General features: G+C 38.1%; 6 protein-coding genes across 6 annotated transcripts; 4 read left to right on the forward strand and 2 right to left on the reverse strand.

Annotated features, from left to right (window-relative positions):
- Positions 1-1,886: 1,886 nt before the first annotated feature.
- RO3G_00146 (uncharacterized protein) lies at positions 1,887-2,424 on the reverse strand (the record flags this gene model as incomplete). The annotated part of the gene is made up of 2 exons (XM_067654737.1): positions 1,887-1,912; positions 2,085-2,424. 2 exons carry the CDS (start codon positions 2,422-2,424, stop codon positions 1,887-1,889), a joined length of 366 nt encoding a protein of 121 aa, XP_067510838.1.
- Positions 2,425-3,950: 1,526 nt separating this feature from the next.
- RO3G_00147 (uncharacterized protein) lies at positions 3,951-4,292 on the reverse strand (the record flags this gene model as incomplete). Its single annotated transcript, XM_067654738.1, has 1 exon — positions 3,951-4,292. The coding sequence occupies one exon, from the start codon at positions 4,290-4,292 to the stop codon at positions 3,951-3,953; it is 342 nt and encodes a 113-aa protein (XP_067510839.1).
- Positions 4,293-5,030: 738 nt separating this feature from the next.
- RO3G_00148 (uncharacterized protein) lies at positions 5,031-6,242 on the forward strand (the record flags this gene model as incomplete). Its single annotated transcript, XM_067654739.1, has 1 exon — positions 5,031-6,242. One exon carries the CDS (start codon positions 5,031-5,033, stop codon positions 6,240-6,242), a length of 1,212 nt encoding a protein of 403 aa, XP_067510840.1.
- Positions 6,243-7,440: 1,198 nt separating this feature from the next.
- RO3G_00149 (uncharacterized protein) lies at positions 7,441-7,911 on the forward strand (the record flags this gene model as incomplete). The annotated part of the gene is made up of 1 exon (XM_067654740.1): positions 7,441-7,911. The coding sequence occupies one exon, from the start codon at positions 7,441-7,443 to the stop codon at positions 7,909-7,911; it is 471 nt and encodes a 156-aa protein (XP_067510841.1).
- A 470-nt stretch (positions 7,912-8,381) lies between these two features.
- RO3G_00150 (uncharacterized protein) lies at positions 8,382-9,290 on the forward strand (the record flags this gene model as incomplete). Its single annotated transcript, XM_067654741.1, has 1 exon — positions 8,382-9,290. One exon carries the CDS (start codon positions 8,382-8,384, stop codon positions 9,288-9,290), a length of 909 nt encoding a protein of 302 aa, XP_067510842.1.
- A 911-nt stretch (positions 9,291-10,201) lies between these two features.
- On the forward strand, positions 10,202-11,959 carry RO3G_00151 (uncharacterized protein; the record flags this gene model as incomplete). The annotated part of the gene is made up of 2 exons (XM_067654742.1): positions 10,202-10,805; positions 10,836-11,959. The coding sequence occupies 2 exons, from the start codon at positions 10,202-10,204 to the stop codon at positions 11,957-11,959; spliced, it is 1,728 nt and encodes a 575-aa protein (XP_067510843.1).
- Positions 11,960-12,207: the final 248 nt, after the last annotated feature.

Consider the following 12,207-nt stretch of genomic DNA (forward strand, 5'->3'; position numbering starts at 1 on the left):
ATGCAGACGATGTCATAGCATTTCTCAAGAGCCCAACAGAATTACAAGATCTGTTACAATTGGTGTCTTTATACGGGAGAGCCTCCAATGCCAAGCTCAATCATCATAAGACACTAGCTGTTTCTCTTTCAGGTGAGGAACAACTAGAATGGCGTACTGTGCTTAATGCAAACCGTATACTTCAATGGTATGACAACAAAGAATCCACTACTGCCATTTATCTGGGATATCCACTTACAAACAGTATATAGCAAATGTCCAAATATCTTGACAGCATTATTACAAAAGTTGAACAGTATGTTGATATCTTAGTTCAACGAGGACTCTCCATACTAGGACGTATCATGATTGCAAAGACATTCTTGCTCAGTCGCATATAGCATAGCATAAGGATACTATGTCCTCCTCAAAGCTTCTTTCAACGAATACGCTCTGCCATTATCAAGTTTCTTAGACACAAAAACTTTCCATCAGTGAAGTTTCAAGATTGCCTGAGGCCCCGCAATGAGGGAGGGATAGCAATCCTGGATCCAGCCATGCAGCACTCAGCTCTTCAGTTGCGATGGCTCATTTCGATGCTCCAATCGACGCACTCGACTTCGACTCCGGAATCCTTTGCTACATCTCTTATGCGATACTATCTCTGTGTTCTGACCTCCTCGCCTTCAGCGATTCTGCCTTTACTTTTCTCAGAAAAGCGTAGTACTGACATTAAAACAAAATACTGCTTCCTAAGACTTTAAGAGACATGTTTTCAAGTTTGGCTAAAAAACCAAAATCAAATTAATTCAAATGCCATAGTAGGATACTTAATAATGGGTACTTGGTTTGTTTGATGAAATATAAAATATATTGAAGATAAGTGATTTAAGCGAATTTAAGATAAGTAAAATAAAAATAAAACCTTGTCCATTACATAGACAAATAAAAATAATTTTTTTTTTTTTTTTTTTTTTTTTTTTTTTTTTTTTTTTTGAAAAGGTTTAAAAAATGAATAAAGTTCATCAGTTGAATATAAACACAAGATGTAATTATCGTCGGTGTTAGTGTCGATAGATCTTTTGTTACATTATATTCAAAAAATATAAAACTTGAGAAAAAGATTTCTCATCAGAAGTCAAATCCAAAAGGAGAAATAGAGTTGAAATAATGTGGCTTGTTAGTAATTGGATTTAGATTGTGTTAAAGTGATGTAGATTTGTTTAGTTTGAGGTTTGAAGCCTTGAATGACTTGAGTTTGGTTAACTTGATTGAACGTTTAATAGTTCTTTTGATAGAGTATATTGGCTTTGAGTAGTGACCACCAGATCTTTATAGATCAGTAAGGTTAAGGGTAAGATTGTTTGATAAAAGATAAAAATAAAAGGGATCTTTCTTGATTCGTGATAACTCGGGTATCAGATCAGAAAGAATAGGTAAAAATAGAAAGAAAAGAAAAGGTAATTGTGACCCAATAAGAAAATATTGCTTTTTTAAGCGCAAGAAGATTTGATTTATTAAATGTCTGTTATTTTGTTTAAAAATATTCATCTTATTTATATATAAAAATATGAAGCGTCTTTTGTCTCTTGACATGAACTGTAAATTACAGTTCATGTTCTTCATCCAAACTGTCATTATACATAACTGCATCGGGAACTAAACCACTGTTCGTGCAATAATAAAAAATAAAGTTCAAATGAACTTTAAAGTTACATGTAATCATGACCATGGCTTAACTTGACCTTGTTGATACTATATTACAGCAATACAATACAAATATTTACTATCTGTCTTCTTTCAACACTACAACTACACTCTTTCCTCAAACTTTTGAATTAGCCGAGTTTAAAAAGTACAATTAGCCATTTTCTTGAGGCAATCTAAGCCGAAAAATAGAAACCCCTTTAGCCAAATTCAGCATATAAATTAGCTAAATTATGTTAATTAAGTGTAATCCTTTCTTTAAATATGTTTTCTATTTAAGCAATCTTTAAACCTTGTCATGAAATATCTACAAAGTCCTTTAAAATCCCTCAAAAAATACTATTGCATGCATCACGTCTCTTCTTGCAAAAGTTCTTCCCTTTTCGTTTTGCTCTTACAAACAGACCAAAACTGCTCAATAGGATTTAGCTCAGGTGAATGTGGAGAAAGATATACACGACCATATCCCCGTCTGTTAATCTCTTTTTCGGTGTCAGTGTTCTTATGAATAGGCACGTTATCCATTACTATGTAGCAAACTTTGAACTCCTCGTGCTCGTCTAAAATATCCATTGTGTCGCATATAAAATTGAAATAGTGGCCTATGACAGTACCGCCTCCTGTCTTTCTCTTCTTATTTTGATTAACGGCTCTTGGCCCTCTCACTTTCACACTGATAACTCCATATGGAAAAATCGCCTCAAGTATAGTCGTAGTCTTTGCTCTTGTCTTGGGCATAACTACTTCGGCACGACTACTTATCTTAAACCAAGCTACAGTTCTTTTCATATTGACATGAATAGCAGCTTCGTGAATAAATATACAGTTACTGAAATAATCTATATCAGTCTCCATCCATCTTTTAATCTATTCGTATCTTCTTTCAATATTCTCAGATGAGCTTCTTTCCACTGAATGGAAGTGTGCCTTTTTCAAGCTGATTCTGCATTTTTCTTTCATGAAATTGTATACAGCAGTTTTAGAGATGCTTAGGTCCATAAATTGGGCTGATAAACCGTCCATTGTTTCATCTAATGTCAGCGATGGCTTCTTATCAATGTAATCAACTAAAAAATACTCTGTGTTCCTCGCCTAAAGATGGTGGCCTTCCAACAGAATTCTTAACAGTTTTTCGCTGAATAATGTTCTGTGGATCTTTTTGGTCTTTATCGTACCAACCCTGGGAAGTCTGTGTAGGCATACCTAGCTTCCTTGCGGCTTGGACTACTTTCATATCCTTTTCATAAACTAGCTCAAAGAAACACCCTTTATTCTCATCCGAGTATTTTCTGTAAACACGTCTTCCTTTCCCCTGTTGAATGAGCCTCAACTAGTAATTCACTAAATTCACTAGCGCGCTCAACTTTTTCTTCTTTTTTATAACCTGCTTCTCAGGAGGCTTTAAGTCGATGTACTGATCATAATTCGTAACGCTGTCTAGTGGAATAAGTTTCATCAACCTCCATTTCAGCAATCACTGCTTCTTCTATATTCTCTCCCACAAAAATTCCAAGATCGTTTTCATATACAAAAGTACTCATAACTAATAGCTAAGCAAGTTAAAAAGTAGTAATAAAGAAAGGGTGCTATAAAATGGCTAATTTATCTGTTGAATTTGGCTAGAGATTTCTATTTTTCAACTAAGATTGCCTCAGGAAAATGGCTAATCATACAGTTACCGAAATGGAAATTGGAGATGAGGTGGTTGCCCACCCTTCTGCTTTTAACTGAATGCCTTCGTTAATCTTTTCTTCTCTGATAGAAGCAAGAAAAAATATTTAGGACGCTTCAAATATCTGAAGAAATAGAACTTCGAAAAAGTTTTATTACATATTAAATCTGCAAATAAAGCATGGCTCAAATTTGTACAACATCAGAATTCGAAGCGAAGGAACCAAGAATTACATTAGGCACACATTGAAATCATTTTGGAACATAAAAATAAATCAAATTGAAACACAGATCGAAAATGTTTTGGAACAAATAGAATTGTCACAAATGTACCAAATCTTTATCTTTATTAGATGGGGGGTTTTTTTTTCTAAACAGTCAGAGAACTTAGCTACAGAATACTTGCAAAAGCCACACAAGTTGCTGATCAGTACATTGTTGCAAGCAGCTTTGATTCTGGAAGTCAAAGTTTTTTCTTCCAAAAGAGCTTCTCTCTTGAGCTTGCTTTTGCAAACAGACCAAAACAGTTCAATTGGATTGAGCTCGGGAGAGTATAGAGACAAATAAACGCAATCATATCCGCGGCTTTCAATTTAACTTCTGATATTTGTATGCTTATGAATTGGTGCATTATCCATTACGAGATAATGCCCTTTGAATAGCTCATGCTTATCCATAACATTTAAAGTCATTGCAATAAAATTGAAGTAATGGCCAGTAACTGTTCCACCTTTACCTTTTCCAACAACAACCGAGCCACCAGGTGCTGCCTTTCGTTTCTTTGAAGGCTCTGTTACCTTGAGAGACTTGACCTTTATGTTGACCACGCCATATGGAGATATAGCCCCAATGACGATGGTAATCTTTGCTCTTGTCTTTGGCATTACGACAACAGTACGTTCCCCTTTCTTTGGCCATGTCATAGAGCGTTTCATGCTGATATGGAAGGTAGCCTTGTCTATAAAAACGCAGTTACTCTCAAAGTCCAAATCAGTCTTCTCCCACTGCTTAACCCATTGGTATCTTTCTTCGATTTTCTGAGTGCTATTTCGCTCAATTGAATGAAAATGTGCTTTCTTCAGACTGATCCTGCACTTTTCTGTTACAAACTCGTGCAGAGAGCTTTTGGAAATCCTTAGATCAGCAAACTCAGTAGTCAAGCTCCCCATCATTTCATCCAAAACAATGCTGGGCTTCACGTTAACAAGGCTTATGAGATAATCCTTGTGAATATCATTCAAAAGTGCTGGCCTTCCCATCTTCACAGCACCACTTGCTCCACTCTTCTCAATATTCTCATCGAGCTCTAAGCTTTCCAATCCTTTCTTGTGCCAATTGTATGCAGTGCTTGAAGGAACTTTTATCTCTGCAGCAGTACCACGGATGGACATTCTCTTCTCGTTCACCAAGTAGTAAAACTTCTCCATATTCTCTTTCTTGTACTTTCTGTACGGCTTTTTGTTGCTTGCTTTTTTTCTGAAGAAGAGAGCTCCTCTTCGGGCACTTCTTTCTTATCCTGTTGCATCCTTTCAGGAGACTTCAGATCACTGTATCGATCGAAGTGAGCTTTTTTCCGCTTTCCAACACTATTACTAAATTTGGAAAGTCATTTACAACACTACACCCACATTAACTCCAACACATCTCAACAAAAACATCACGACAAGCCTACAATGACGGCAGTTAGGGGACCTTATAATAAGTCTTCACAACGTATTCCTCTTACTGACGACCAACTAGAAACTCTTGCGAAGGGTTTCATTGAACATCGCAAGACCGTTCCTTGTCCTCACTGCAAAATTCCTACGGTCTTTCGTACCAAAGGTAAAAGCAAAGCCACCAATCACGAAAAAGAACATGAATACCTATGCACTGTTTGCAGTCGTATAATGCATGCTGATGACATGCTCGCACTTGTTACCCGTCGGAATGACATGGAGGAGGATTCTCAACCCCCAACCATTGTTCCTCAACCTCAAGTTACTTCGTCTCAACCTCAACTACCTTCACCATTTCCACCCCAACTCGAAATGGGCGCTACACCAGATATGCAAACGCTATTCCAAATGCTCATGACTCTAACCACCGAACTCCAGCAAGCTCGAACTGAAATCGCAAAACTCAAGGAGCAACTCAACGTCAAGCAACAGCATCAACCACCTCCAGTTTCACCCATAAACTTGGAGGATTATTTCCCGGCCCTACCAGTATCCAAGTACCAATCAGCTCCTTGGCACCAACCCCAAAAGGTGTTGTCTCTTGCACAAATAGTTTCAAAAAACCAAGAGAAACGTGAAACTACAGCTGCTCGTTTTTTCCAAGCTCCTTCTACTACTCAAGGCTTCCGATATCTCTATCTCCCCACTAAGGCTCGCATTCCCCTTGGTAAACTTCCCACTACTTTCAAGAAACTGGGTGTTAATAATGGCCGTCTTCTGGACCTCCACTATCCCGATCGTAACGTTGTTGCTGTACTGGTACACAACGATTATGCTCCTGAATTAACAGAACTATTAACTAAAAAAGGTGTCAAACTCAACACCACCTTCGACCCATGTGCTGCAAGCGTGCTCAAAGATCCAAAATATGCTACTGACACTCTTGAACAACGTCAACAAATTGCTCAACAACTCCACAACCAACGGGTACAAAAAGCCCTGGTCCATATCCGCGGTCCCGCCAAATTTGCGGTGGCTCGTTTCTTTGCTCACAAGTCATGGATTACAAAAACACAACTTGATGAAGTCCTTGCAACTGATCCCTATTTTGCTCACTCCAAGGATCCTGATACTGAAGACATTTTTATCACTGAAGACAATGCCTCCGTTGGTTCTGCTAACTCCAGCATGGAGGAGGACGACCCCCTTACTACGAGTTCTCAATGAGTGGTATCCCATTGAGAATGTCACTTTTTAATGCTACTGGTCTCCCTAAACAATCTATTTATCCATTGATAAATATTGCTCAAAACTCATCTTTACTATTTATTACTGAAACTTGGTTACTATCTCCAAACAAATATTCACTTCCATCTTGGAAACAATTTCATACTTATGGTGTTCCCGTCAACTCTTATAATCTACATCGTGGTCAACTTGGTCTAGCTCTTCTGGTTAATCCGGATTTCAAGCTCCCGATTCATCACATTAACCATGTCAATCCTCTATTGGCTAAGTTTACTCTATCAATTATTATAAATTCTAAATTACTAATTCACTGCTTATATCTTCCTCCTTCTTTAGAATCAGCTCAAGTATCGGAAATTCTCTCACTATTACCTCTGGACTATCCTACAACAAACAAGACTATTATATGTGGTGACTTCAACTCAAGTATTGGTGAACTAGTTGGTGACAGCAGGTGGAATACCAACGGACGAATCTTTCGCAATTGGATGGAAGCTCATAATTTGATACTATGGAATCAATGCTTGGCCTTTGGACAACCAACAAGTTATACTTATCACGGCACCAGTATTATCGACTACTTTCTTAGTAATACCGACCTGGATAACCCGGACTTAGCTATTGAAGATGGACTTTCCTTGAACTCTAACCACACATTCATGACTTTATCCTTTAATCTACCTCCAGCATATGCATCTCACAATCTATCTACTGAGATCCATAGACCGCATTGGAATCTGAAGAAACTCAAAAAATTGGATTGCAGCGACAGGTATGAGTCTGCTTTCAAAAATGGCACTACTAGTCTTGTCGCTCAATCGGACGATGATACTGATGAAATTACGTTGATGGATATGGATGCTGCTAGTACTTATATTGAACAATACTCATCTGCACTATGCCAAGCGATCTACGACTCACTTGATGAAATATGCGGGAAAAAGGACACTAATGCTGACGTGTTTTTAAAACAATTCTGGACTACTGAAATGACCTCAGCTTTCAAGCGTAAACAACTTTATTTTAAAAAGTGGAGAAAGGCGAATGGATTGAACTGTCTTAAATATTGGCTAAAACACCAAGAAACAGGTGCATTATTACGACGTTTAATTCAGCAACGGCGTAGGGAGACGTGGAAACAATTTTGTAGCAAAATGGCGACTGGTGAATACAGGAAATGTTATTGCCTCTACTTCCTACGTTGGTCCCACAGCTTCTGCATCTCTTTCGTGTCTGCTGGCAATGGTCCTACACTCCCCTCTCATGGCGAGTTGCACAGGTGGTACCGATACACAAGAAAGGCTCAAAAACTGACCCGGGAAACTTCAGACCGATTAGCTTAACATCCACTTTTCGTAAATTGTTTGAAAAATGTTTATATCCAAGTCTCCTAGAACAAAGCCCTGCTCTTGATATTGCACAGGGTGGATTCCGTGAATCTCGCAGCTCTTTAGATCAAGTCCAATGCCTCATAGAAATTTGCTCTATTCTTAGGCGTAATCATAACTCCTCCCCTACACTGGCCTTCTTGGATATCAAATCAGCTTATGATACGGTTGATCGTTCCTACGTTTGGAGTGAATTACAATCCCATCTTTGTCCTGCTTTACTAGGTATCCTCAAAAACCTCTTTGACCATGTCCAATAGAAATTCTACTTGATAATCGTGTATCTTATCGCTTCTCCCCAGTTACTGGTGTACTTCAAGGTTCCATCCTCTCACCTTTCTTGTATTCTATATACATTAATCGACTTCCGTCTCTCTTAAGGCAACCACTTCTACTTGATAACTCGTTTTCTGGTGACATTGTGTCCGACCTGACTCCATCTATCAATTGTCTACTCTATGCAGACGACGTTGTCCTTATTGCCACTCCTGAGAACCTCACTTCTTTACTGCAAAAATGTGAAGCTCATAGTTACTCCTTAGGTTATCGATGGAACCCGTTAAAATGTGTCATAGTTGCTCCTACTAGTGATGTTAAAACTTATCAATTATATGGTACTACTATACCCAATGAATCCTCTTTCTCATACCTGGGTATACCTATCAAACCTGGTGGACTAATAGACTATCCTGCCATGATCCAACACAATATCAATAAGGCATCTCTCACAATGAACCAACTTGCTGCTATTGGTCTCAATTCTAAAGGTTTTCCACCTTTATTAGCATGTCGTTTTTACAGCCAAATGGTCCGTGCTCAATTAGATTATGGTCTTGCAATTAGTCCTCTCACAACTAAATTTATCCATCAACTTGATACTTTCCAAAACCAATGTATTAGGCGTATCTTCGGCGGTCATTCTAGGTCTTCAGCACAAGTCATGCTTCATCTGGTCAATCTCCCATCGATGCGAACTCGTGTTGCAGTCCTTCAAGCACAGTATCTTTTTCGTAGTACTCATTTGCCTGACGATACTCTTCTTGCTCACCTGCTGCCATATATTCAATCTTCAACTAGCCACTCTCACTGGTACAAACTGGCTAATACTCCAATGTGGAAACCTCTCTGCGGACCAATCCTTGATACTTTAGATAAAAAGAAATTTCTCTCTCTTCGCACCAAATTCTTAGCTGATCAATTCCAAAATCTATGTAATAACTCTGATTCCATCCTGTTATCTTCTACTCGCCCTACTATCCAAGTGGATCCTATCCTTTGGTTACCGATGACTTGTTCTGAACGTAGTCGTGTTCTTCGCTGGCGTCTTGGTTGGCTACCTGGTGGTAAACCTAAAGAATGCATCTTCCACCCTTATCATAACTGGAGTCGTCGACATGCTTTTGACTGTCTACAGATTCATCATCGTCTGTACTTGCCTCGCTCAATTGAAGATCCAATCTCTTTCCTTCTTAATTTGTTACCATTACATAAACCTCGTCCTACTGCTTCTCATAGCTGGTTTACTCTATGGCCTATCCTTTGTACGATTCTCCATGAACTGGATTATTATTTTCATGATGAATGCCCTCCTCCTCCTGTTGATCCTGGTGCCAAGCTGTTGAATTGGTTATCCAAGTAATAGTGTGAGTCTTTCTGGTACTTGATCGGGTTTGTATTAAATTTGTGTTTCTTTATACTTTTCCTTTCTTCCTCCTCTTATATTTATTCATATTTCAAATAATTTGCTCTTTTCTTTTTCCTTTTCTTTCCCTTTTTCCCTTCTTGTCCCCTAAGAAGGTTTTTATTCTCTTACATTCATAACTGGCTCGGGCAAAATTGCACACTTCGTTGCTACATGCTCATTGCCATAAAACTTTAAAAAAAAAAATAATAAACTCAGAATTTAATAGTATCGATCGAAGTTGATAACATCACCCAAGAGATAGTTGACCTCATCAACTTCCATCTTTATTTCGACAAACTGATATCCTTCTTCATCGAACATATTTCCCATACCATCTTCTTGGATAAAAAAATTCATTTTGGTTTAAAAGCGGTTATTTATATAGTTTAAAGAAAAGAGGTAATTCGAAAAATGTCCCAAAACATTTTCGATCTATGCTTCAATTTGATTTATTTTTACGTTCCGGAAATAGTTACAATTTATTTTGATTTGGAGCTTCAAAAAACCATTGACTTTTGATATCAATGAAATTTTCGTGTTAGGCAACAAGTTATTCTTGGCACTGGCGTAATGAATTCTTATGGAAAGTGGGACAAACAATTCTCTATGTCATCACCAAAATTTTTTTTGATAAGATTATTAAATGTCTTGCAACAAACTGTATTGTTCACCTTTTTGATAACAAATTGATCAGAAAAGAATGTCCTTTTTTGGATCAAACTGATCTAAAAAAAAATTATCATACAACCACATCCAGAATTGGAGTGGAGCTAACCACTATTGTTGTAGGAACGACTGACAACTTATAAATAGTGTGTTTTCAACAAAACATCAGACAGATGTTCCGAGATCAATAAAATCCTGAAATGTTAGTAACCGTATCTGTAACTACTCTACTTATGAATTTATTCAAGTTATTCACCACACTTTTGATCGGCAATTTACTCAAGCTTACCATCCTTTTCGATCATGATGGATCTACATTTATGTTACTGACAAAGTCTCTCTTTAACAGAGTCGGTGAATTTCGTCGTATGTCTCGAGGACGGAGAACTTTAGTCTCTCTCTCTTTCCTGTTATTGACCGTCGCAGCCGATATCCTACTACCCTGGACCTCAACTATTTACTTCAAGTTTGCCAGAATTAGCAGTGAACCAAAAGCAGTTCGTCCTACGTTTTTGCATCCTTCGCACTTCTCTTTGCCTACTAGCCCTAATTTCAATTACAATAGTACGACTCAGTATGGGCAAGCCGCAGCTCAATATTTACTTCCTGACCTTACAAATGACAGTTCTAAATGGGTCGATTCTACCACAACAAGGATTTATGGCCCTTTGTCTGGTCAACAATTCGATGAGAAAAAAATTAAAAAACAATTAGGATACCAACTTCCGAAACACCTTTATTGCCATCATACGATTATGTGGAGTTGCAATATTACTCAGACGGTCGAGGTCTCACAGCTAGTTAGTAAATACGGTTCATTGCTAGGTTACATAGCATATTCGGGAAATGACTCCTACACTGTATCAGACTTTGGGCATTATTTTACAGGCTATCTTAATAATTTGCAATACTATGTTAATATGGTGCTCGTTGATCTTCAACAGGGTTTTTTTTGGGACGGGACTGACATGGCCGCATATAATTACAGTCGTATAACCCTTAGTGTATGGGATGTTGAAGCACTCAACTTAGTAAAGTCTTATGAAATCTTACCTGATGTGGTTTTTATGAATCTCAAGGGACAAATTATTCAGTCAAAGTTCTCACAACATGACGATGTTGCGTACCTGGCGACTTGCATCAATGATAAACTATACTACGGCACGGTTACGTGTGTAATTGAAACACTAATGACCTACCACGTCCCTGTTGCAAGTAACGAAATAGACATGATTCAAATTGATGAATATGATGCCTCCTTCGCTACTCATAGTCTGCATCAACTTGCAAACGATTTCACTCGGTCATCCAATCGTACAACAAAGTATGTCATAACAGATCAAGCTAGGAAATATAAGATCCCCGACGACTCTTATACCGTAGTCAGAGAATTAGAAGCTGCACTAAGCAACAGGAGCAGATTTCTAGAATTGAAAGGAGCCACAGCCTACCTATTTCAGAATGATACATTTCTGTTGGTAAATAACCAGCAATATAGGGTCGGCTACTCAATCACGGGATGGATAGTTGCTACAGCAATGACAACGTTACTAGTTATCGCCTTATATCTCTTCTCATACTATAACCGTACTATACACCTGATCTCGAGATCACCACAAGCAATTATGGCATCAGCTACCATCCCGAGCTTACAAACTCGTTCCGGTGGAATTCCTTCAGTTACACTTGCATTGTCAATGACGCACGATAGAACACAGATATCATTAGTTGATATTAGTAAATCTCCTTTGGAAGAGGATGATAAGGAGTACATTTTAAATGAGACAATATTAGCAAACTCTAAAGATTTCTCCCAGCCGGTTAGTGACGACAATCTTCATTATGAATCCGCCTATATTGTCAACAGCAGAAGACAAGCAAACTATTCTGGGAGCTATATGATGAAAAACTCTATGACTCTGACACCTAGCGACTCGGCTACGCGTTACAATCTATAGTGTGAGGCGATGCTGGACTGATTGAGCTCTATTAAATACTAACCGGCGCCCTACCTGTCGAGGAAAAGCATACCTTCTGTAATGTCTCTACACCTTGATGAATGAAGGAGACAACAATAACCAATAATAAATTTTACCTTGATTTATAATATCTACTCTTTCATTCTTCTTATCCTGCTTATATGGTTCCATCACCTCGATATATTACTTCAAACGTCTGCATAAATACAATTTCCTTGGTATCTCAC

The sequence above is a fragment of the Rhizopus delemar genome, genomic scaffold (genome assembly GCF_000149305.1).
Source record: "Rhizopus delemar RA 99-880 supercont3.1 genomic scaffold, whole genome shotgun sequence".
Lineage (NCBI taxonomy): Eukaryota > Fungi > Mucoromycota > Mucoromycetes > Mucorales > Rhizopodaceae > Rhizopus > Rhizopus delemar.